This window comes from Salvelinus namaycush, unplaced genomic scaffold (genome assembly GCF_016432855.1).
Source record: "Salvelinus namaycush isolate Seneca unplaced genomic scaffold, SaNama_1.0 Scaffold35, whole genome shotgun sequence".
Classification (NCBI taxonomy): domain Eukaryota; kingdom Metazoa; phylum Chordata; class Actinopteri; order Salmoniformes; family Salmonidae; genus Salvelinus; species Salvelinus namaycush.
The window spans coordinates 354,704-381,444 of record NW_024060452.1 but is presented as its reverse complement, the minus strand read 5'-3'; the positions used below and the strand labels follow the sequence as shown (position 1 = coordinate 381,444).

General features: G+C 47.1%; 1 protein-coding gene across 1 annotated transcript; it reads left to right on the top strand.

Moving 5' to 3' along the window:
* Window positions 1-388: 388 nt before the first annotated feature.
* On the top strand, window positions 389-25,797 carry LOC120040404 (NUAK family SNF1-like kinase 1). Its single transcript, XM_038985572.1, has 7 exons — window positions 389-1,144; window positions 10,578-10,698; window positions 16,699-16,850; window positions 19,256-19,321; window positions 19,489-19,608; window positions 22,913-23,045; window positions 24,061-25,797. The coding sequence occupies exons 1-7, from the start codon at window positions 836-838 to the stop codon at window positions 25,182-25,184; spliced, it is 2,025 nt and encodes a 674-aa protein (XP_038841500.1). The 5' UTR covers window positions 389-835; the 3' UTR covers window positions 25,185-25,797.
* Window positions 25,798-26,741: the final 944 nt, after the last annotated feature.

The window sequence follows — 26,741 nt, the reverse complement described above, 5'->3', positions numbered from 1 at the left end:
TTAGGTAGTCTGAGCACCCATAGGCACACCATGCTCAAGAGGAGTGTCACAATGTTAAGTAATTACACACATCGCCTGTTACAGAGCTGTAGGACAAACCAAGGTCGCCTCATCTCAAGGTTGGAATACATTTACAGATAATATACTCCTTTATCAAAGCAAGAGCATGTCTAGGAAGACATTCATACTTTTCTAAAATTGTCTTGCTCCAAGTTCGCTTGTTCTTTCAACAGGCAAAGCCAGCGCAGTGTACAATACTTGCTTTTAGCCCATCTCTTTCTAATAACACACACAAAAGGCAATCATGGAAAGGGTCTAGACCCCACCCCCCGCCTGCCGCTACTGGCTCCAGCTCCTTACACCTCTCTGACAAAAAGAAACAGCGAAAGGGAGAGAGGGCGTATGAAAGAGCCGATGAGAATGGTACAAACCCGAACAGCTCTGTGTGTCACACTCGAATACATCGCATCCACGGCTATGATCTACGCGCAGATCGTCGCTCTCAAGACAAGCGATATTACGCGATATTACGCAATATTCTGATAGAGAATGAATGCGAAGCTGTATCCAAAATTCCAAAACGCCCGGTTGGTCTCATTTAGCTACCATTAGAGCATCAACTGGATTACCATAAGGGAGCACAGTAGAAACAACGTCTTTACAATTGAGGAATAAGAGATTTTGCTTCAATAATTGAATAATTTACTTTTCATCAAAACACAAATATTTGTATGTATTTGGAGGTGTTTTTCCAAGGACACATACATTAAAGCACGGACAGCCGTCATTAGGTCGACTTGGATTTGATCATATTGACACTTTATTAGTTATCCTGATGGAAACTGCTTCAAAAGCTCGTCGGCTATCCAATGTGTCCACGGCATCTAACGTGTCCAATGTGTCCACGTCCAGCGCTGGGACTGAGGTAGGACAGAGCGATGTGCAGATTTGGGGGGACAGACCTTTACCTGTCGACTACCTTGGTGACATCTCGATCCTGGATGACGGGAGATGGTCGAACTCTAGCGTGAAGAAACATCACCACAAGCACAACCTGAAGCACCGCTACGAACTGCTGGAGACACTGGGGAAAGGGACATACGGCAAAGTGAAGAAAGCCATCGAGAGACAATCCGGCAAAGTGGTGAGTTTTAGACAACGACTAACCGCCAATGAAACGAGTGTGACAGTTGGAACTTGGTGTGTTACAACAAGTGAATAACACCATTATAATGTAGGTTGTGATGTAAGAACATCAAAACACAGCGTCTGGCAACTGAATATAATGATATGTTGGTGTTTCATTGATACATATTCATAAACACTCCCATGTTCATGGCGTGTCAATCAGAAATCCCTTTAAATTCCCTGATGATGCCACGTGGGATTTCAGCTTTCCAAGTTAAATTCAGCAAGGAGCGTATTTAATGTTGTTTTATGGCCATAATAACACACGTGGGTTCAGGAGACAAAATCGGTTGTATTGCCTCAGATGTCTCACTGCTTATACAAGATGAGTCAAAGGTCCGTTTAAAAGTACATTGGGGCCCATGTAGCTACATTTAGTTTCAATTTATAACATGTGTTTTCAGTGTTACCAGACCTCAGAAGAATGAGTCTCTTGTCTAATTCTGTTGACTTTAATAACTTGTGAGTTTTGATGAGCTGAGATGCATGAGTAAAAATGAAAGTTGTCCCACTGAACATGAACTAACAAATCCATTTAATAATCCACCTTGAACCACCTTCCCTGTAGCCATGACATGTGAATTATAGGGATATTTCAGGTATTTTGTTGACGAGTACTAAAGTAGGTCTATGTGGTTACTCAACCTTTGTACTGTGTAAAGAGACAGTGGGAGGGAGAGAGAGAGAGAGGGGTACTGGGGGTATTACTCAACCTCTGTACTGTGTGAAGAGACAGTGGGAGAGAGAGAGAGAGATACTGAGGGTATTATTTGACCTCTGTACTGTGTGAAGAGACAGTGGTAGGGAGAGAGATACTGAGGGTATTATTTGACCTCTCTACTGTGTGAAGAGACAGTGGGAGGGGAGAGAGAGAAAGATACTGAGGGTATTATTTGACCTCTGTACTGTGTGAAGAGACAGTGGGAGGGGAGAGAGAGCAGAGAGATACTGAGGGTATTATTTGACCTTTGTACTGTGTGAAGAGACAGTGGGAGAGAGAGAGAGCAGAGAGATACTGAGGGTATTATTTGACCTCTGGTCACCCCCTGGCTGGGCAACTAGAACTTTCCAAGTGTGAGGTATGCAGGAGGAAAGTAGACAGTCTGGTGTGTGTGTTTCCTCGTTCTGACTAACACCTAGGTGTGATGGAAGCAGAGGCTCTTGGAGGGGTTACGTGTGGGGTGCACACACACACACACACAAAACACAAACCCACATATATATACACACATAGACACATACACGACGAGAGCTTCTCACTTGGTCGCTGTATTGATGAGGTACCTAGTGACTCTTTTAAAAGAGCATTAGGTCTCCTGGCTGCTACCGTAAAAGAGCATTCAGTCTCCTGACTGCTACCGTAAAAGAGCATTCAGTCTCCTGGCTGCTACCGTAAAAGAGCATTCAGTCTCCTGGCTGCTACCGTAAAAGAGCATTCAGTCTCCTGGCTGCTACCGTAAAAGAGCATTCCGTCTCCTGGCTGCTACCGTAAAAGAGCATTCCGTCTCCTGGCTGCTACCGTAAAAGAGCATTCCGTCTCCTGGCTGCTACCGTAAAAGAGCATTCCGTCTCCTGGCTGCTACCGTAAAAGAGCATTCCGTCTCCTGGCTGCTACCGTAAAAGAGCATTCCGTCTCCTGGCTGCTACCGTAAAATAGCATTCCGTCTCCTGGCTGCTACCGTAAAATAACATTCAGTGGGACTTTGAGTCAGTCAATCATGATACACACGGTTGAGTCGCTGTGTGTGTGTCTAATCTGTTGACTGACTGAACATTTGTGTACCCACCCTGAACTTTTCCCCCCAATAGAGACATAAAACAGTCATATGGTGGAGGGTTGAGAGAGCCTTTAGATTGAATGTTATGTAATTATGCAGCTTTCCCTGGCCTGGTGTGGTGTGGTCTGGTAATGTTGTTATCAAGGCAGTGAGAGGAGCAGGTTGACAGGGTCAGCCAAGCAGCAGGAAGGGAACACTTCTATGTTGACCTGTCAGGGGACTCTGTGTAAGTGTGTGTGCCTGTGTTCTGTGCCAGCTTCTCTGGATAGATAGGGGGGGGGGGGGGTGTACCAGCCAGGCTAGTCTGGTGTGTACTTCACAATAATCCCCCAGTAGCATCTCTCCTCTCCAGCAGGGTTAGTCTGGTGTGTACATCACAATAATCCCCCAGTAGCATCTCTCCAGCAGTGTTAGTCTGGTGTGTACATCACAATAATCCCCCAGTAGCATCTCTCCAACAGGGTTAGTCTGGTGTGTACATCACAATAAACCCCCAGTAGCATCTCTCCTCTCCAGCAGGGTTAGTCTGGTGTATACATCACAATAAACCCCCCAGTAGCATCTCTCCTCTCCAGCAGGGTTAGTCTGGTGTATACATCACAATAAACCCCCAGTAGCATCTCTCCAGCAGGGTTAGTCTGGTGTATACATCACAATAAACCCCCAGTAGCATCTCTCCTCTCCAGCAGGGTTAGTCTGGTGTGTACATCACAATAAACCCCCAGTAGCATCTCTCCTCTCCAGCTGGGTTAGTCTGGTGTGTACATCACAATAAACCCCCAGTAGCATCTCTCCTCTCCAGCAGGGTTAGTCTGGTGTGTACATCACAATAAACCCCCAGTAGCATCTCTCCTCTCCAGCAGGGTTAGTCTGGTGTGTACATCACAATAAACCCCCAGTAGCATCTCTCCAGCAGGGTTAGTCTGGTGTGTACATCACAATAAACCCCCAGTAGCATCTCTCCTCTCCAGCAGGGTTAGTCTGGTGTATACATCACAATAAACCCCCAGTAGCATCTCTCCTCTCCAGCAGGGTTAGTCTGGTGTGTACATCACAATAAACCCCCAGTAGCATCTCTCCTCTCCAGCTGGGTTAGTCTGGTGTGTACATCACAATAAACCCCCAGTAGCATCTCTCCTCTCCAGCAGGGTTAGTCTGGTGTGTACATCACAATAAACCCCCAGTAGCATCTCTCCTCTCCAGCAGGGTTAGTCTGGTGTATACATCACAATAAACCCCCCAGTAGCATCTCTTCTCTCCAGCAGGGTTAGTCTGGTGTATACATCACAATAAAACCCCCAGTAGCATCTCTCCTCTCCAGCAGGGTTAGTCTGGTGTGTACATCACAATAAACCCCCAGTAGCATCTCTTCTCTCCAGCAGGGTTAGTCTGGTGTATACATCACAATAAACCCCCAGTAGCATCTCTCCTCTCCAGCAGGGTTAGTCTGGTGTATACATCACAATAAACCCCCAGTAGCATCTCTTCTCTCCAACAGGGTTAGTCTGGTGTGTACTTCACAATAATCCCCCAGTAGCATCTCTCCTCTCCAACAGGGTTAGTCTGGTGTGTACATCACAATAATCCCCCAGTAGCATCTCTCCAGCAGTGTTAGTCTGGTGTGTACATCACAATAATCCCCCAGTAGCATCTCTCCAGCAGTGTTAGTCTGGTGTGTACATCACAATAATCCCCCAGTAGCATCTCTCCAACAGGGTTAGTCTGGTGTATACATCACAATAATCCCCCAGTAGCATCTCTCCTCTCCAGCAGGGTTAGTCTGGTGTGTACATCACAATAATCCCCCAGTAGCATCTCTCCAGCAGTGTTAGTCTGGTGTGTACATCACAATAATCCCCCAGTAGCATCTCTCCTCTCCAGCAGTGTTAGTCTGGTGTGTACTTCACAATAATCCCCCAGTAGCATCTCTCCTCTCCAGCAGGGTTAGTCTGGTGTGTACATCACAATAATCCCCCAGTAGCATCTCTCCAGCAGTGTTAGTCTGGTGTGTACATCACAATAAACCCCCAGTAGCATCTCTCCTCTCCAGCAGGGTTAGTCTGGTGTATACATCACAATAAACCCCCCAGTAGCATCTCTCCTCTCCAGCAGGGTTAGTCTGGTGTGTACATCACAATAAACCCCCAGTAGCATCTCTCCTCTCCAGCAGGGTTAGTCTGGTGTATACATCACAATAAACCCCCAGTAGCATCTCTCCAGCAGGGTTAGTCTGGTGTATACATCACAATAAACCCCCAGTAGCATCTCTCCAGCAGAGTTAGTCTGGTGTATACATCACAATAAACCCCCAGTAGCATCTCTCCTCTCCAGCAGGGTTAGTCTGGTGTGTACATCACAATAAACCCCCAGTAGCATCTCTCCTCTCCAGCAGGGTTAGTCTGGTGTGTACATCACAATAAACCCCCAGTAGCATCTCTCCTCTCCAGCAGGGTTAGTCTGGTGTGTACATCACAATAAACCCCCAGTAGCATCTCTCCAACAGGGTTAGTCTGGTGTGTACATCACAATAAACCCCCAGTAGCATCTCTCCAGCAGGGTTAGTCTGGTGTGTACATCACAATAAACCCCCAGTAGCATCTCTCCTCTCCAGCAGGGTTAGTCTGGTGTGTACATCACAATAAACCCCCAGTAGCATCTCTCCTCTCCAGCAGGGTTAGTCTGATGTATACATCACAATAAACCCCCCAGTAGCATCTCTCCTCTCCAGCTGGGTTAGTCTGGTGTATACATCACAATAACCCCCCAGTAGCATCTCTCCAGCAGGGTTAGTCTGGTGTGTACATCACAATAAACCCCCAGTAGCATCTCTCCTCTCCAGCAGGGTTAGTCTGGTGTGTACATCACAATAAACCCCCAGTAGCATCTCTCCTCTCCAGCAGGGTTAGTCTGGTGTATACATCACAATAAACCCCCAGTAGCATCTCTCCTCTCCAGCAGGGTTAGTCTGGTGTATACATCACAATAAACCCCCAGTAGCATCTCTTCTCTCCAGCAGGGTTAGTCTGGTGTATACATCACAATAAACCCCCAGTAGCATCTCTTCTCTCCAGCAGGGTTAGTCTGGTGTATACATCACAATAAACCCCCAGTAGCATCTCTCCTCTCCAGCAGGGTTAGTCTGGTGTGTACATCACAATAAACCCCCAGTAGCATCTCTCCTCTCCAGCAGGGTTAGTCTGGTGTGTACATCACAATAAACCCCCAGTAGCATCTCTCCAGCAGGGTTAGTCTGGTGTATACATCACAATAAACCCCCAGTAGCATCTCTCCTCTCCAGCAGGGTTAGTCTGGTGTATACATCACAATAAACCCCCAGTAGCATCTCTCCTCTCCAGCAGGGTTAGTCTGGTGTGTACATCACAATAAACCCCCAGTAGCATCTCTCCTCTCCAGCAGGGTTAGTCTGGTGTATACATCACAATAAACCCCCAGTAGCATCTCTCCTCTCCAGCAGGGTTAGTCTGGTGTATACATCACAATAAACCCCCAGTAGCATCTCTCCTCTCCAGCAGGGTTAGTCTGGTGTATACATCACAATAAACCCCCAGTAGCATCTCTCCTCTCCAGCAGGGTTAGTCTGGTGTATACATCACAATAAACCCCCCAGTAGCATCTCTCCTCTCCAGCAGGGTTAGTCTGGTGTGTACATCACAATAACCCCCCAGTAGCATCTCTCCAGCAGGGATAGTCTGGTGTGTACATCACAATAAACCCCCAGTAGCATCTCTCCTCTCCAGCAGGGTTAGTCTGGTGTATACATCACAATAAACCCCCAGTAGCATCTCTCCTCTCCAGCAGGGTTAGTCTGGTGTGTACATCACAATAAACCCCCAGTAGCATCTCTCCTCTCCAGCAGGGTTAGTCTGGTGTATACATCACAATAAACCCCCAGTAGCATCTCTCCTCTCCAGCAGGGTTAGTCTGGTGTGTACATCACAATAAACCCCCAGTAGCATCTCTCCTCTCATCATTCTCATCAACCCAGTGTTAACCATTATCTCTAATGACCATGCTGTGAATAGCAGCACCTGCTATGGTGAGCCTCCTCTCCACTGCACTGATTCAGGTTATACCCTTTCCCTAATTTCTTCATCAAACAGCCTGCCTGTAAACCAACACACCTGGTTCCTGCCACAGACAAAGCCCTGGTCTGTATCTGTGACAGCTCTTCTTCTTCTCTTATAGCCCGAGGCTAAAGAGCACACATGAACACCACACACACACACACACACACACACACACACACACACACACACACACACACACACCCCCCCACACGCACCCCCCCGCACGCACACCCACACCCACTTCCCCCCACTGAGCCCAGTCAGCCAGCTGTTGTATGGCCCAAACGGTGGTTGTGACTAACGATCCATAACCCTGGGCTGGAGGGGTGAGGGTGTGTCCGTCCTGTCTACCCAGCTGTACAGTAGGCAGGGATCACCATTCACTATCACCACAATAGACTATTCATGAGTTCAGAGTAGAGTCCCAAATGGCACCCTTCCCAAATGGCACTATGTAGGGAATAGGGTGCCATTTGGGACGTAAACTAGATTTGGACTGTAATTAAGGAAGGACTTAGAACCTATTCAATATAGTTCTGTTCTCTGTATTGCCTTTATTAACCGTAACCACATTCTACGCTCCGTTTATAACCCATTAAAAAAAACACAACTAATATTTAAGTTGGACACTTAACCATAACACATGATTTGTAACCATAACACATGATTTGTAACCATAAAACATGATTTGTAACCATAAAACATGATTTGTAACCATAAAACATGATTTGTAACCATAAAACATGATTTGTAACCATAACACATGATTTGTAACCATAACACATGATTTGTAACCATAAAACATGATTTGTAACCATAACGCATGATTTGTAACCATAACGCATGATTTGTAACCATAACGCATGATTTGTAACCATAACGCATGATTTGTAACCATAACGCATGATTTGTAACCATAAAACATGATTTGTAACCATAACGCATGATTTGTAACCATAACGCATGATTTGTAACCATAACACATGATTTGTAACCATAAAACATGATTTGTAACCATAAAACATGATTTGTAACCATAAAACATGATTTGTAACCATAACGCATGATTTGTAACCATAACGCATGATTTGTAACCATAAAACATGATTTGTAACCATAACGCATGATTTGTAACCATAACACATGATTTGTAGACATCCAAGGCACCATTGTTTTTAAACAATGTTGAGTCTAGAGGCAGACGTCTTAGTAGCCACCGAGCCTCACTTTGTTAGGAAAGTGGAAATCCAATGTACCACATGCAGGGCATTACCAAGACTAATATCATTCCATATGATGTAATAGAGTCTTATCAGACGTGTTGCATAATGTTCTGCCACTGCCAGCCTGCCACTATGTCTTCTGGGAAGGGAGGAATATTTCACCTCACTTGCCTGCGTTCCATATGGCACCCTATTCCCTATATAGTGTACTACATTTGACTAGCTCTGGTATAAAGTACTGCACTAAATAGGGAATAGGGTGCCATTTGTGACACATATTTGACAAAGGGGCGATTAAAAACTCTTCTCCCTAAAAAGGAGTAATGAAGGATATGGTGCCATGAGTGACGCAGGGAATAAGGAAGTACATCTCACTGGAACTTCCTGTCCCTGTCGGCTGACTCATAACCCACTTCCTGTATTCCTAATCCTTTCTATTTTGCCTATTAAGCCTTAACCCCACCCCCCCCCCCCCCCCCACACACACACAGAGAGAGAGGCACAACCCATCAATTGAGCCCACTGCTATGGTGAACCCCGCAAATGACCTTAAAGCAGTCACAGAGACAGGGTCTACATAACCACTGTGCTGGGGATATTTCCTGTCCCATTTAACAAGGCTAATGTCATTCTACTGTGTTTATTATGAGTGTGACGTGTGGAACCAGCATGGTCTGTCTGAGATACTGTAGAGCAGAGGTTCCCAACTCCAGTCCTCCAGTACCCTCAACAGTACACATTTCTGTTGTAGTCCCGGACAAAAACCACCTGATTCCTTATTGAGGGCGCGCGCACACACACACACAGAGTTGTGTAAAATGGAACATCTATTTGTATCTAACCTCATTTAGCATCTGTTGTCTCCAGTGGGCTGGCTGCGTGTCCTTCCATAAACCTAGTTTCTCTCTTCAAGGTTGTGGTAAAACTTCACCATCCATCCTCTCCTCCTCCTCCTCCTCTGAGAGAGATATTCTTGAGGGTCTTGGCCCAGTTAGAGACACAGCCAGGTTATTTTCCACTACCAGAGGACGGGACACTGCTTATGAGCTTTATTGTGAGACCTAGAACAATCTAAAGTTTATGAGCACATAAGAGAAAAATAGTATTTCTTTCCTCTCGCATGGGACTGGACAAGTTTTACAACTCTTACAAGACCTGAAATAATAAACATAAGTACAAAAGTGAATTGACCACACATAAGTGAGAATATACCACAGAGATAAACAATGAGACAGTATTACTGTAAATTCCTCTCTTCCTATAGCCGCTGTATCTGTGAAGAGCCGCGAGACTGGCAATGGAGAATAATACTCTGTTGAAGACCTGAGACCTGCACCATGCTGCCCCTCTGACCTCTGACCTCACTGACTCAGGGGAGGATAATACTCTGTTGAAGACCTGAGACCTGCACCATGCTGCCCCTCTGACCTCACTGACACAGGGGAGAATAATACTCTGAAGACCTGAGACCTGCACCATGCTGCCCCTCTGACCTCACTGACACAGGGGAGAATAATACTCTGTTGAAGACCTGAGACCTGCACCATGCTGCCCCTCTGACCTCACTGACACAGGGGAGAATAATACTCTGTTGAAGACCTAAGACCTGCACCATGCTGCCCCTCTGACCTCTGACCTCACTGACACAGGGGAGAATAATACTCTGTTGAAGACCTGAGACCTGCACCATGCTGCCTCTCTGACCTCACTGACACAGGGGAGAATAATACTCTGTTGAAGACCTGAGACCTGCACCATGCTGCCTCTCTGACCTCTGACCTCACTGACACAGGGGAGAATAATACTCTGTTGAAGACCTGAGACCTGCACCATGCTGCCCCTCTGACCTCTGACCTCACTGACACAGATGAGAATAATACTCTGTTGAAGACCTGAGACCTGCACCATGCTGCCTCTCTGACCTCACTGACACAGGGGAGAATAATACTCTGTTGAAGACCTGAGACCTGCACCCTGCTGCCCCTCTGACCTCTGACCTCACTGACACAGGGGAGGATAAGCCAGAGACAGTTCTACTGAACGCTGAGCTGTTGTATTGATCCAGGATTGATCATCTGTTAGTCTCCCGTGACAGACGATAACATTTAAACGTCTGTGAATGTAATCAGGTCCTGTCAAAATACAAGGGTCACTCCAATACAACATGTTCACAGTGGACTCAGATAACTGTGTGTGTGAAGTAATCTGCAGTCACGCTCTAATCAGGGATCACGCTTCTGTTGTGTGACCTGTGTGTGATCTGCCGTCAGTGTGTGATGATGTTCTCTCTCTTCTGTCAGGTGGCCATTAAGTCCATCAGGAAGGAGAAGATCAAGGATGATCAGGACATGGTTCACATCCGCAGAGAGATCGAGATCATGTCCTCCCTCAAACACCCTCACATCATCTCCATCTACGAAGGTAGGTCTGAGAGACAGACAGACAGACAGACAGACAGACAGACAGACAGACAGAGAGAGGCAGACAGAGAGAGGCAGACAGAGAGAGGCAGACAGAGAGAGGCAGACAGAGAGAGGCAGACAGACAGACAGACAGACAGAGAGAGGCAGACAGACAGACAGACAGACAGACAGACAGACAGACAGACAGACAGAGAGAGGCAGACAGAGAGAGAGAGAGAGAGCAGTGAGTGTGTTCATTTGTTTGCCTTTGCACATACTACACTGTACAGCGAATCAGAGGGGAACATTGGGGAGATTCCACTGAAGATTCCTCAACCCTCTGTCTCAACTATCGCCAAGCCCAACATCTGTGGATGTTTACTATGATGTTGGCTTACGTAGGAACAGGGAACACACACGACTGAGAGACCAAGTGTAACCCAAAACAAACCCAAATAACACTCAAAGAGCAACACATTATGTAATAACATAGATGTATTTGTATTTTAAGTACATCTGTCTGGATAATTTGAACATTTGCGTATATTTGGGTGTGAAGGCCGTCAGTGTCTTGTTGCCTTGCTGGTGTGTGTCTCTCATTGTGAAACCACAAAGGTTCTGTGAGGGCAGCCAGCAGTACCATCTCTGTGTTCTGTACACAGAGAACTATACAACAGAGTCTTTAAAGGATGATTACTACATGTGTTTATTGTTGTGGACCGAGCCCAGAAAGCCCTAGAAACCTATAGACACGCACTTAATACAGTTTATACTCTCTCTCCCCGAATAAGAGAGAGAGAGAGGAGGAGGAGGGAGAGAGAAAGGACAAAGAGAGGAGGAGGGAAAGAGAGAGAGAGAAGAGAAGGGAGGGATAGAGAGAGGAGGGAGAGAGAGTGAGTAGGAGATAGAGAGGAGGAGGAGGGATAGAGAGGATGAGGGAGAGAGAAGGAGAGAGAGAGAGTGAGTAGGAGAGAGAGAGAGATGGAGGGGAGAGAGGGAGGAGGAGAAAGATAGAGAGGATGAGGGAGAGAGAAGGAGAGAGGAGGAGAGAGAGAGAGTGAGTAGGAGAGAGAGAGAGAGAAAGAGAGAGGAGGAGAGAGAGAGAGAAAGAGAGAGGGGGATGAGGAGAGAGATAGGAGAGGAGGGAGAGAGAGAGAGAAAGAGAGAGGAGGAGAGAGAGAGAGGAGGGAGAGAGAGTCCACTAGCCTGTATCTAATAGGGATGAACTGAACTAGCTAGGTAATTACATTGAGGAGTGACTGGAGAGGACTGCCATAGGTCACAGCTAGCAGACAGACTGAAGACCACACATACACACACACACACACAGTGGAACCAGCCCCCTGTAGTTTTCTGGTTCCACAGCAACAGCAACAGATTAAGTGGCCAGGAGTCAGAGAAAGTTCAGTCCTGGCTAGCCAGCCCACAACCAGCACTGTAGGGATCCTTCCTTAATGTCAAAACACAAACATGATAAATGACCAATAAAGTTATCACCTGAACCATAATATAAATACCCTTTATTTTATCACAAAAATGGTCTACAGTGGTCGGTCCACAGTGGTCGGTCCACAGTGGCTGGTCTACAGTGGTCGGTGCGTGGGGAGTTTCCAGGAGCTCTGGACCTGAGTCAGCTGTTGTTATTGTGCAGAGCCATGTAGTGTAGAAGGAGAATAGACAGGTCCTCTGACAGCCTGCTATCGACTGACAGGCTACTGTTGCTTAGCTCCAGGTCAGGCACAATGGAAAGAGTTCAGGATCTGGGAGAGAGAGAGGGGAGACAGAGAGAGAGAGCAAGAGAGACAGAGACAGAGAGAGAGAGAGACAGACCTTAACCCCAAAAAAGCCTTTTTCCTTTTGGGGACTGGTAAAATGTCCCCACTTGTCAGAAATGTCCTTGTTTTACTACCCTTGTGAGGACTTTTGGACACACACACACTCCTTCACCCACTACCCTCCTACTGTTCTCACCAGAAGGTCTACCAACATGACTTCTACCAACTGTCCTGGGTGATGACATGACTCAGATATCACAGTGTTCCTCAGCTATATCAGGGTAGAACAGTGTTCCTATACTATAGCAGGGTAGAACAGTGTTCCTATACTATAGCAGGGTAGAACAGTGTTCCTGTACTATAGCAGGGTAGAACAGGGTTCCTATACTACAGCAGGGTAGAACAGTGTTCCTATACTATAGCAGGGTAGAACAGTGTTCCTATACTACAGCAGGGTAGAACAGTGTCCCTATACTATAGCAGGGTAGAACAGTGTTCCTATACTATAGCAGGGTAGAACAGTGTTCCTATACTATAGCAGGGTAGAACAGTGTTCCTATACTATAGTAGGGTAGAACAGTGTTCCTATACTATAGCAGGGTAGAACAGTGTTCCTATACTATAGCAGGGTAGAACAGTGTTCCTATACTACAGCAGGGTAGAACAGTGTCCCTATACTATAGCAGGGTATAACAGTGTTCCTATACTATAGCAGGGTAGAACAGTGTTCCTATACTATAGCAGGGTAGAACAGTGTTCCTATACTATAGCAGGGTAGAACAGTGTTCCTATACTATAGCAGGGTAGAACAGTGTTCCTATACTGTAGCAGGGTAGAACAGTGTTCCTATACTATAGCAGGGTAGAACAGTGTTCCTATACTATAGCAGGGTAGAACAGTGTTCCTATACTACAGCAGGGTAGAACAGTGTTCCTATACTATAGCAGGGTAGAACAGTGTTCCTATACTATAGCAGGGTAGAACAGTGTTCCTATACTGTAGCAGGGTAGAACAGTGTTCCTATACTATAGCAGGGTAGAACAGTGTTCCTATACTATAGCAGGGTAGAACAGTGTTCCTATACTATAGCAGGGTAGAACAGTGTTCCTATACTATAGCAGGGTAGAACAGTGTTCCTATACTATAGCAGGGTAGAACAGTGTTCCTATACTATAGCAGGGTAGAACAGTGTTCCTATACTATAGCAGGGTAGAACAGTGTTCCTATACTATAGCAGGGTAGAACAGTGTTCCTATACTATAGCAGGGTAGAACAGTGTTCCTATACTATAGCAGGGTAGAACAGTGTTCCTATACTGTAGCAGGGTAGAACAGTGTTCCTATACTATAGCAGGGTAGAACAGTGTTCCTATACTATAGCAGGGTAGAACAGTGTTCCTATACTATAGCAGGGTAGAACAGTGTTCCTATACTATAGCAGGGTAGAACAGTGTTCCTATACTATAGCAGGGTAGAACAGTGTTCCTATACTATAGCAGGGTAGAACAGTGTTCCTATACTATAGCAGGGTAGAACAGTTAGGGTAGAACAGTGTTCCTATACTGTAGCAGGGTAGAACAGTGTTCCTATACTATAGCAGGGTAGAACAGTGTTCCTATACACTAGCAGGGTAGAACAGTGTTCCTATACTATAGCAGGGTAGAACAGTGTTCCTATACTATAGCAGGGTAGAACAGTGTTCCTATACTATAGCAGGGTAGAACAGTGTTCCTATACTATAGCAGGGTAGAACAGTGTTCCTATACTATAGCAGGGTAGAACAGTGTTCCTATACTAGTAGCAGGGTAGAACAGTGTTCCTATACTGTAGCAGGGTAGAACAGTGTTCCTATACTATAGCAGGGTAGAACAGTGTTCCTATACTATAGCAGGGTAGAACAGTGTTCCTATACTATAGCAGGGTAGAACAGTGTTCCTATACTATAGCAGGGTAGAACAGTGTTCCTATACACTAGCAGGGTAGAACAGTGTTCCTATACTATAGCAGGGTAGAACAGTGTTCCTATACTAAGCAGGGTAGAACAGTGTTCCTATACTACAGCAGGGTAGAACAGTGTTCCTATACTACAGCAGGGTAGAACAGTGTTCCTATACTACAGCAGGGTAGAACAGTGTTCCTATACTATAGCAGGGTAGAACAGTGTTCCTATACTATAGCAGGGTAGAACAGTGTTCCTATACTATAGCAGGGTAGAACAGTGTTCCTATACTACAGCAGGGTAGAACAGTGTTCCTATACTACAGCAGGGTAGAACAGTGTTCCTATACTACAGCAGGGTAGAACAGTGTTCCTATACTACAGCAGGGTAGAACAGTGTTCCTATACTATAGCAGGGTAGAACAGTGTTCCTATACTACAGCAGGGTAGAACAGTGTTCCTATACTACAGCAGGGTAGAACAGTGTTCCTATACTACAGCAGGGTAGAACAGTGTTCCTATACTACAGCAGGGTAGAACAGTGTTCCTATACTACAGCAGGGTAGAACAGTGTTCCTATACTATAGCAGGGTAGAACAGTGTTCCTATACTACAGCAGGGTAGAACAGTGTTCCTATACTACAGCAGGGTAGAACAGTGTTCCTATACTATAGCAGGGTAGAACAGTGTTCCTATACTACAGCAGGGTAGAACAGTGTTCCTATACTACAGCAGGGTAGAACAGTGTTCCTATACTACAGCAGGGTAGAACAGTGTTCCTATACTACAGCAGGGTAGAACAGTGTTCCTATACTATAGCAGGGTAGAACAGTGTTCCTATACTACAGCAGGGTAGAACAGTGTTCCTATACTACAGCAGGGTAGAACAGTGTTCCTATACTATAGCAGGGTAGAACAGTGTTCCTATACTACAGCAGGGTAGAACAGTGTTCCTATACTACAGCAGGGTAGAACAGTGTTCCTATACTACAGCAGGGTAGAACAGTGTTCCTATACTACAGCAGGGTAGAACAGTGTTCCTATACTATAGCAGGGTAGAACAGTGTTCCTATACTACAGCAGGGTAGAACAGTGTTCCTATACTACAGCAGGGTAGAACAGTGTTCCTATACTACAGCAGGGTAGAACAGTGTTCCTATACTACAGCAGGGTAGAACAGTGTCCCTATACTATAGCAGGGTAGAACAGTGTTCCTATACTACAGCAGGGTAGAACAGTGTTCCTATACTACAGCAGGGTAGAACAGTGTTCCTATACTATAGCAGGGTAGAACAGTGTTCCTATACTACAGCAGGGTAGAACAGTGTTCCTATACTACAGCAGGGTAGAACAGTGTTCCTATACTACAGCAGGGTAGAACAGTGTTCCTATACTACAGCAGGGTAGAACAGTGTTCCTATACTACAGCAGGGTAGAACAGTGTTCCTATACTACAGCAGGGTAGAACAGTGTTCCTATACTACAGCAGGGTAGAACAGTGTTCCTATACTACAGCAGGGTAGAACAGTGTTCCTATACTACAGCAGGGTAGAACAGTGTTCCCTATACTACAGCAGGGTAGAACAGTGTTCCTATACTACAGCAGGGTAGAACAGTGTTCCTATACTATAGCATGGTAGAACAGTGTTCCTATACTACAGCAGGGTAGAACAGTGTTCCTATACTACAGCAGGGTAGAACAGTGTCCCTATACTACAGCAGGGTAGAACAGTGTTCCTATACTACAGCAGGGTAGAACAGTGTTCCTATACTATAGCAGGGTAGAACAGTGTTCCTATACTACAGCAGGGTAGAACAGTGTTCCTATACACTAGCAGGGTAGAACAGTGTTCCTATACACTAGCAGGGTAGAACAGTGTTCCTATACTACAGCAGGGTAGAACAGTGTTCCTATACTATAGCAGGGTAGAACAGTGTTCCTATACTACAGCAGGGTAGAACAGTGTTCCTATACTAAACAGTTAACAGCAGTATAACACAACAATGTGAACAGTATCCGTGACCTCGCCGTCGAAGCACAGAAGCAAGATCCCCAGTTGTGCTAAATTGGCGACAGTATGTCTCTCTGTGTTCTGGAGTCACTCCAAAGGGCCCCATTGTTGAAGCTGTGGACCCTGTGGACCCTGTGGACCCTGTGGACCCTGTGGACCCTGTGGGCCCTGGTCAAAAGTAGTGTTCACTATATCTGGAAATAGGGGACTATTTGGGATGCAACCTGAGATGGGTTTTCTGGTTTCAAACTCCTCCCATCGTGACGTTGTCCTCTGTGTATGTCCTTGTGTCCAGTGTTTGAGAACAAGGACAAGATAGTGATCGTGATGGAATACGCCAGTAAGGGAGAGCTGTATGATTACATCAGCGAGCGACGGCGGCTGAGCGAGAGAGAGACACGACACTTCTTCAGGCAGATTGTTTCTGCCGTGCACCACTGTCACAAGGTAAGAGATACGCTGATCTGAGGTCAGTTTTACTCTCTTCTGTATGGTAAAGGCTAGGACCTGGGGAAGGCTGAGCTGATCCTAGGTCTGTGCCCTAAGCCAAAGGACATTTCTACAAGGAAGAGCTATGCAGCTGTCCCAACCCACACACATCCAATCTGTAGTTGGAAACCAGAGTTAAAGGGTACAGTACCCTACAGCAGACCAGAGTACAGTACCCTACAGCGGACCAGAGTACAGTACCCTACAGCGGACCAGAGTACAGTACCCTACAGCGGACCAGAGTACAGTACCCTACAGCGGACCAGAGTACAGTACCCTACAGCAGACCAGAGTACAGTACCCTACAGCAGACCAGAGTACAGTACCCTACAGCAGACCAGAGTACAGTACCCTACAGCAGACCAGAGTACAGTACCCTACAGCAGACCAGAGTACAGTACCCTACAGCAGACCAGAGTACAGTACCCTACAGCAGACCAGAGTACAGTACCCTACAGCAGACCAGAGTACAGTACCCTACAGCAGACCAGAGTACAGTACCCTACAGCAGACCAGAGTACAGTACCCTACAGCAGACCAGAGTACAGTACCCTACAGCAGACCAGAGTACAGTACCCTACAGCAGACCAGAGTACAGTACCCTACAGCGGACCAGAGTACAGTACCCTACAGCGGACCAGAGTACAGTACCCTACAGCGGACCAGAGTACAGTACCCTACAGCAGACCAGAGTACAGTACCCTACAGCAGACCAGAGTACAGTACCCTACAGCAGACCAGAGTACAGTACCCTACAGCAGACCAGAGTACAGTACCCTACAGCAGACCAGAGTACAGTACCCTACAGCAGACCAGAGTACAGTACCCTACAGCAGACCAGAGTACAGTACCCTACAGCAGACCAGAGTACAGTACCCTACAGCAGACCAGATTACAGTACCCTACAGCAGACCAGAGTACAGTACCCTACAGCAGACCAGAGTACAGTACCCTACAGCAGACCAGAGTACAGTACCCTACAGCAGACCAGAGTACAGTACCCTACAGCAGACCAGAGTACAGTACCCTACAGCAGACCAGAGTACAGTACCCTACAGCGGACCAGTTAGCTCACACAATAAGACACATAATTGCCCTTCTGTGCCCATGTAGCAGCCCATCCCCCAACCTCCACCCTCCCCCTCCCTCAGGCCCTCTCCTCCTCCAGGTTGAGTGCTGTTCCCTGGGGAGACAGAGAGAGGGTTGGCCCTTTGTCCTCCACAGTCCCTACAGCTGGAGGCTATGACTGATGTCATTACTGTAGGTCCTGGTGGAGTGATGTCATATCCCCAGCTGGGAGAGACTGAGGGTGCATCCCAAATATAGTGCACTACTATGGGCCCTGGTTAAAAAAGTGTGCACTATAAAGGGAATAGGGTGCCAGCTGGGAGAGGATGACTGACGGATAGGACTGGCTACAGCTGCTGGTGACATCCTGGTAAGGGAGTTGTCGGGGGCAACCGTGACATCCTGGTGAGGGAGTTGTCGGGGGCAACCGTGACATGGTGAGGAGGGAGGAGCCGGACATAGAGATACAGTAGGTTAGGACAGGTCAGCGCTGCAGTGACAGACTGAAGGAAGTGCAGCAGAGTATAGACTTCCCTTGCTTCCTCCCTACAGAGAGAGAGACAGGGAGGGAGGGAGGGAGGGAGGGAGGGAGGGAGGGAGGGAGGGAGGGAGGGAGGGAGAAATAAATAAATAAAAAGCGAGAGAGAGAGAGGTCGACCACGTCTTTCTTTGAGCACATCTGCCTTCCATGGTTAAGTGAATTATCAACACACAGTGCCTGGTCAAACTGTTCCTGTGGTTCTTCTGGTTCATATTGAACCATGACCACACTTCCTGTCACTGGCTGAGTTCCAAATGGCTCCCTGATCCCTACATGCTGCACTGACTACTGCACTCATTACGACCTGGGCCCATGGGGCTCTGGCCCAAATTAGTGCACTATGTAGGGAATAGGGTGGTGTTTGAGATGCGGATCCTGTGTCCCACATGTTTAACAGCTGTTTAGTGTGTCACCCAACAACACGAGAGATGTTTACCAGAAAACATTTTGTCATTGAGATGAATTAAAGATGCTAGATTTATATAGAACATGTGCCACTTGAAAATAACCATTGCGGATGAGCTCACCAAACATGGTAGACAAAAGAAAGGTGTGCATGTGTGTGTACGCGGGTGCGGGCGTGTGTGTGTGTGTGTGTACGCGGGCGTGTGTGTGTGTGTGCGCAGGTGTGTGTGTGTGTGTGTGTGTGTGTGTGTGTGTGTGTGTGTGTGTGTGTGTGTGTGTGTGTGTGTGTGTGTGTGTGTGTGTAAATGGGTCACAGTTTAATTAGACTTGTCCTGTTTTGTCTCTGTAGAACGGAGTGGTGCACAGGGATTTAAAACTGGAAAACGTGCTGCTGGATGAAAACTGTAATATCAAGGTAAGATCTTTGACCTCGTAGAGATGTCCATCTCCTGTCTTTCATGGGCTCTATTTCAACACAGCATCTTAGGGATAGGGACAGTCTCTTTACAGGTGCAATCAGGGATCTGCGAGTCTTATCCAAGGGTCATTTAACGTTGATTGTCATGCTCTTCTCTCCTCCAGATTGCTGACTTTGGTCTGTCCAACCTTTACCACAAAGACGAGCTCCTTCAGACGTTCTGTGGCAGCCCTCTGTACGCCTCACCAGAGATCGTCAACGGCAGGCCCTACCATGGTCCAGAGGTACGTGTACGTACACACACACACACACACACACACACACACACACACACACACACACACACACACACACACACACACACACACACACACACACACACACACACACACACACACACACACACACACACACACACACACACGGCAGGGAACAAGGGAAATCCTCCTCTTCACTTCTGATCTGTGTCATTCTGAAACCCAGAGAGTCTTATTTTAGACCTGCTGGACTGATTCTGCTGTAATCATACTCTCTCTGAGGCTCATGGAAATAAGACACACATCTAAACTACCGGGTTCTCACCAGTGGAAAATCCCCAGAACAAATTCCCTCTAACAGTTGGATAAGGGAACCCCCATCCCAAAAAGTGCTCTTGCTCCCTGAGCCTTCTGGGTTTGTCCTTAAGCTGACAAGTGAAGGTAGTGAACACCGTTCCTGTCTTGGAGGAAGTTTACTCACACACACACTCCTCCCACCCTGACACTTCTCCCACCCTGACACTCCTCCCACCCTGACACTTCTCCTACCCTGACACTTCTCCCACCCTGACACTTCTCCCAACCTGACACTTCTCCCACCCTGACACTCCTCCCACCCTGACACTTCTCCTACCCTGACACTTCTCCCACCCTGACACTTCTCCCAACCTGACACTTCTCCCACCCTGACACTTCTCCCACCCTGACACTCCTCCCAACCTGACACTCCTCCCAACCTGACACTCCTCCCAACCTGACACTTCTCCCACCCTGACACTTCTCCCACCCTGACACTCCTCCCACCCTGACACTCCTCCCACCCTGACACTCCTCCCACCCTGACACTCCTCCCACCCTGACACTTCTCCCACCCTGACACTTCTCCCACCCTGACACTTCTCCCACCCTGACACTCCTCCCACCCTGACACTCCTCCCTCCCTGACACTTCTCCCACCCTGACACTCCTCCCACCCTGACACTTTCACACACACATCCTGTCAAGCCCAACCAGCCATGCTTCACAGCAACTTCCCCAACAGCCAGCCCAGGTCAGCTCACTCATCTGAAAGGAGTCTCAACATGTTACCAAACATAGACCCAGAAAGACTGTGACTCCAGGATTTCACTGAGTCCCATCATTTCACGAGACATTAGGAGCCGCTCCTCTCCCACCCTACAGTAAATCTGACATAATGACCCCGACACCACCTGACCCGTGTCACCCCTCCTCTACTCCCATCTCCTTTAGCTTCCTGAGAAAAGCCTTTCCTCGGTTTGACACAGCTGGTCAAAGAGGCCGAGACCGACAGAGTCCTAGCCAACAATCACAGCTCTATATACACACACACACACACACACTGAGGTTATGGAGTCAGGGGAGTAGACTTCCCCAGAGACTAATCGTCCATTGTTTCCCAGCTAGCTGTGATTTACAGAACACTGTGATTCCTGGAGATTATCTCAGCTAATCAGAGAATACAGCCTGTGTCCCAAATTAAACCATACTCTCTATGAGCCCTGGTCACTACATAGGGAATAGGCTGTCATTTGGGCCTAAGGTTTATACCTCAGAGCCAAAGGCAACCTCATCAGAACAGAACCCAATCACTTAAGTCACAGACCTTGACATGGCTTTTACAACAGCAATCAGTGTGCAAAGAACAGAGTGTTTGGAGAAGATACAGAATCTTGTTATTCTTTCTGTTAAAACACATTAAAGGGCCATTATCTTAGCCAGCAGACGGGTGTGAAAACAGTAGGAAGTGTAACCCATGACAAACCAACAGTAGTAAATCAGCAGCCTTGAGGACTGTGTGCTACTGAGGCCACCATACAAGAACGCTTTGGAGAAACAATGTGTTGTCTACCCATCACAAAGGTGTTGTATTGTAACTACCAGTGTGTAGTGTTTCCAGGTAGACAGTATTGTTTCCAGGTAGACAGTATTGTAACTACCAGTGTGTAGTGTTTCCAGGTAGACAGTATTGTAACTACCAGTGTGTTGTGTTTCCAGGTAGACAGTAGTGTTTCCAGGTAGACAGTATTGTAACTACCAGTGTGTTGTGTTTCCAGGTAGACAGTATTGTAACTACCAGTGTGTTGTGTTTCCAGGTAGACAGTATTGTTTCCAGGTAGACAGTATTGTAACTACCAGTGTGTTGTGTTTCCAGGTAGACAGTATTGTTTCCAGGTAGACAGTATTGTAACTACCAGTGTGTTGTGTTTCCAGGTAGACAGTAGTGTTTCCAGGTAGACAGTATTGTTTCCAGGTAGACAGTATTGTAACTACCAGTGTGTTGTGTTTCCAGGTAGACAGTATTGTTTCCAGGTAGACAGTATTGTTTCCAGGTAGACAGTATTGTAACTACCAGTGTGTTGTGTTTCCAGGTAGACAGTAGTGTTTCCAGGTAGACAGTATTGTTTCCAGGTAGACAGTATTGTAACTACCAGTGTGTTGTGTTTCCAGGTAGACAGTATTGTTTCCAGGTAGACAGTATTGTAACTACCAGTGTGTTGTGTTTCCAGGTAGACAGTATTGTAACTACCAGTGTGTTGTGTTTCCAGGTAGACAGTATTGTAACTACCAGTGTGTTGTGTTTCCAGGTAGACAGTAGTGTTTCCAGGTAGACAGTATTGTAACTACCAGTGTGTTGTGTTTCCAGGTAGACAGTATTGTAACTACCAGTGTGTTGTGTTTCCAGGTAGACAGTAGTGTTTCCAGGTAGACAGTATTGTAACTACCAGTGTGTAGTGTTTCCAGGTAGACAGTATTGTAACTACCAGTGTGTTGTGTTTCCAGGTAGACAGTATTGTAACTACCAGTGTGTTGTGTTTCCAGGTAGACAGTAGTGTTTCCAGGTAGACAGTATTGTAACTACCAGTGTGTTGTGTTTCCAGGTAGACAGTAGTGTTTCCAGGTAGACAGTATTGTAACTACCAGTGTGTTGTGTTTCCAGGTAGACAGTAGTGTTTCCAGGTAGACAGTATTGTAACTACCAGTGTGTTGTGTTTCCAGGTAGACAGTATTGTAACTACCGGTGTGTTGTGTTTCCAGGTAGACAGTATTGTAACTACCAGTGTGTTGTGTTTCCAGGTAGACAGTATTGTAACTACCAGTGTGTTGTGTTTCCAGGTAGACAGTATTGTTTCCAGGTAGACAGTATTGTAACTACCAGTGTGTTGTGTTTCCAGGTAGACAGTATTGTAACTACCAGTGTGTTGTGTTTCCAGGTAGACAGTAGTGTTTCCAGGTAGACAGTATTGTAACTACCAGTGTGTTGTGTTTCCAGGTAGACAGTATTGTAACTACCGGTGTGTTGTGTTTCCAGGTAGACAGTTGGGCCCTGGGAGTGCTTCTTTACACCCTGGTCTATGGGGCCATGCCCTTCGATGGGGAAGACCACAATAAACTAATCCGCCAGATCACCAACGGAGAGTACAGGGAACCTACACAGTCCTCAGGTACTAGTTTAACTCTGTTGCTGTCTCCTCTTTCTTTCTCTCTCTGTAGATGTCTCCTCTCTCGCTCTGTAGCTGTCTCCTCTCTCTCTCTCGGTAGCTGTCTCCTCTCTCGCTCTGTAGCTGTCTCCTATCTCTTTTTGTAGCTGTCTCCTCTCTCTCTCTCTCTCTGTAGCTGTCTCCTCTCTCTCTCTCTCTGTAGCTGTCTCTCTCTCTCTCTCTCTCTCTCTCTCTCTCTCTCGCTGTAGCTGTCTCCCCTCTCTCTCTCTCTGTAGCTGTCTCCCCTCTCTCTCTCTCTGTAGCTGTCTCCCCTCTCTCTCTCTCTGTAGCTGTCTCCCCTCTCTCTCTCTCTGTAGCTGTCTCCCCTCTCTCTCTCTCTGTAGCTGTCTCCTCTCTCGCTCTCTCTGTAGCTGTCTCCTCTCTCTCTCTCTCGGTAGCTGTCTCCTCTCTCTCTCTCTCTGTAGCTGTCTCCTCTCTCGCTCTGTAGCTGTCTCCTCTCTTTTTGTAGCTGTCTCCCCTATCTCTCTCTGTAGCTGTCTCCCCTCTCTCTCTGTAGCTGTCTCCTCTCTCTCTCTGTAGCTGTCTCCTCTCTCTCTCTCTGTAGCTGTCTACCCTCTCTCTCTCGCTGTAGCTGTCTCCCCTCTCTCTCTCGCTGTAGCTGTCTCCCCTCTCTCTCTCTCTGTAGCTGTCTCCTCTCTCTCTCTGTCTCTGTAGCTGTCTCCCCTCTCTCTCTGTCTCTGTAGCTGTCTCCCCTCTCTCTCTCTCTCTCTGTAGCTGTCTCCCCCCCTCTCTCTCTCTCTGTAGCTGTCTCCCCCCTCTCTCTCTCTCTCTGTAGCTGTCTCCCCCTCTCTCTCTCTGTAGCTGTCTCCTCTCTCTCTCTCTCTGTAGCTGTCTCCTCTCTCTCTCTCTCTGTAGCTGTCTCCTCTTGCTCTGTTTGTCTCCTCTCGCTCTGTCTGTTAAATAATGCCATAGATTGCTGCTAAAGTCTCTGTCCTCCTCACCTTCCACTCTCTCCCAGATGCTCGTGGTCTGATCCGCTGGATGTTGATGGTTAACCCGGAGCGTCGAGCCACGGTGGAAGACATCGCCAACCACTGGTGGGTCAATTGGGGCTGGAAGACCACTGTGTGTGACTGTGACATCCAGAAGGACAACAGTGGCTGCATCTCTTCTCCAACGCTAGCACGCTTTATCGACTGGCAGAACCGCACCACAGAGTCACCCAGGGTGGCGCCAGTCAAGCCTCCCCGCTCTGAACCCCCCGCCGTACCCCCCCACGCTGGCCGCCAGCGCCTGAGGAAGTCCAGGAAGGAGAATGATAGTGGAGCGCTCCACCATCACACCGCGTGGGAAGACAAAGACAAACCAGGACTGAAGAGACCTAAGGGGATCCTGAAGATGCATGTGTCTGAGCAGAGGTCCCACAGCCTGGGGGAGATCGAGCTGAGTCGCTCCCTGCACTTCCACGAGGGAAGGGAGCTGCCCTCCAGCCCCGAGAGGGATGAGGAGGAGGACGATGATCAGGATCGCCTGGGGGTCTCGCCGGCCAAGATGGTGCCCACCCTCCCGAAGAAGGGCATCCTGAAGAACAACCAGCAGCGGGAGTCTGGCTACTACTCCTCCCCAGAACGCAGTGAGTCCTCTGAACTGCTCGGGGGCAGCACCTCCATGGCCCCACCCGCCAGCTCACCAACAAAGAGGTCCATGGGGAGAAAGGGCATATTGAAGCGTAATGGGAAGTACGGCAACTCCACTTCCTTCCACAGTGGCTTGTCCAATATGGGCTACCACGGAGAGACTCAGGGGGACTCAGGCCTCTCTCGCAGCCAGAGTAGACCCTCCAGTATTGTCTGTGAGGAGATGGGTCTCTCCAGTGTTCCTCCCTTAATGGGAGTGGATTGGTCTCCCTCGTCCCCGCAGCCCAACGTCAGGGCCTGTATGTCGGCTGAGGATCTACTGCAGCTGGCAGGCTTCAGACGGGGCCTCCAGACGGCTGCAGGGGGGCTCCATGGGGGGAAGGTGGGGACCCGAGGGACACCAGGGTCTCCTGGGGACGACGGCAGCTTCTCTCTGCTAGGGGACATGGATGATATGACCCAGGTCTACCAACACGCCCTGGACATCAGCAGCAATCTGACCTAGAGGAGGTGGAGTTAGGGGAGTTTGGAAGGGACATGGGAAGGACAGACACACACTTGAACCCTCATTTCTGGGTTAGGACTGGCCACGTGTGTTGTGAACTGGGAGTCACAGCCACCTTAATGTACTGAATCTACCCTCTCAGAGACAGTGCTGCTGTAGATGTTTATATGTTCAATAGAGCTAAATAAGTATTGTATTATATGTCAGTCAGAGACACAAACCATGCTGTGGTGAAGCTCATGGAAAACCTCCATTAAGTTTCCTAAAGCATCTTTAGAAGAAGGACTGTCTCTGAATCCATGGACTTATCTCAATGTAACGGACAGTTAGGACTACTGTTCATGTTATCTCAATGTAATAGACAGTTAGGACTACTGTTCATGTTATCTCAATGTAACAGACAGTTAGGACTACTGTTCATGTTATCTCAATGTAACAGACAGTTAGGACCACTGTTCATGTTATCTCAATGTAACGGACAGTTAGGACCACTGTTCATGTTCTCAATGTAATGGACAGTTAGGACTACTGTTCATGTTATCTCAATGTAACAGACAGTTAGGACTACTGTTCATGTTATCTCAATGTAACGGACAGTTAGGACTACTGTTCATGTTATCTCAATGTAACGGACAGTTAGGACTACTGTTCATGTTATCTCAATGTAACGGACAGTTAGGACTACTGTTCATGTTATCTCAATGTAACGGACAGTTAGGACTACTGTTCATGTTATCTCAATGTAACGGACAGTTAGGACTACTGTTCATGTTATCTCAACGTAACGGACAGTTAGGACTACTGTTCATGTTATCTCAATGTAACGGACAGTTAGGACTACTGTTCATGTTATCTCAATGTAACAGACAGTTAGGACCACTGTTCATGTTATCTCAATGTAACGGACAGTTAGGACCACTGTTCATGTTATCTCAATGTAACGGACAGTTAGGACCACTGTTCATGTTATCTCAATGTAACGGACAGTTAGGACCACTGTTCATGTTATCTCAATGTAACGGACAGTTAGGACCACTGTTCATGTTATCCCAATGTAACGGACAGTTAGGACTACTGTTCATGTTATCTCAATGTAACGGACAGTTAGGACTACTGTTCATGTTATCTCAATGTAACAGACAGTTAGGACTACTGTTCATGTTATCTCAATGTAACAGACAGTTAGGACTACTGTTCATGTTATCTCAATGTAACGGACAGTTAGGACTACTGTTCATGTTATCTCAATGTAACGGACAGTTAGGACTACTGTTCATGTTATCTCAATGTAACGGACAGTTAGGACTACTGTTCATGTTATCTCAATGTAACGGACAGTTAGGACTACTGTTCATGTTATCTCAATGTAACGGACAGTTAGGACTACTGTTCATGTTATCTCAATGTAACAGACAGTTAGGACTACTGTTCATGTTATCTCAATGTAACAGACAGTTAGGACTACTGTTCATGTTATCTCAATGTAATGGACAGTTAGGACTACTGTTCATGTTATCTCAATGTAATGGACAGTTAGGACTACTGTTCATGTTATCT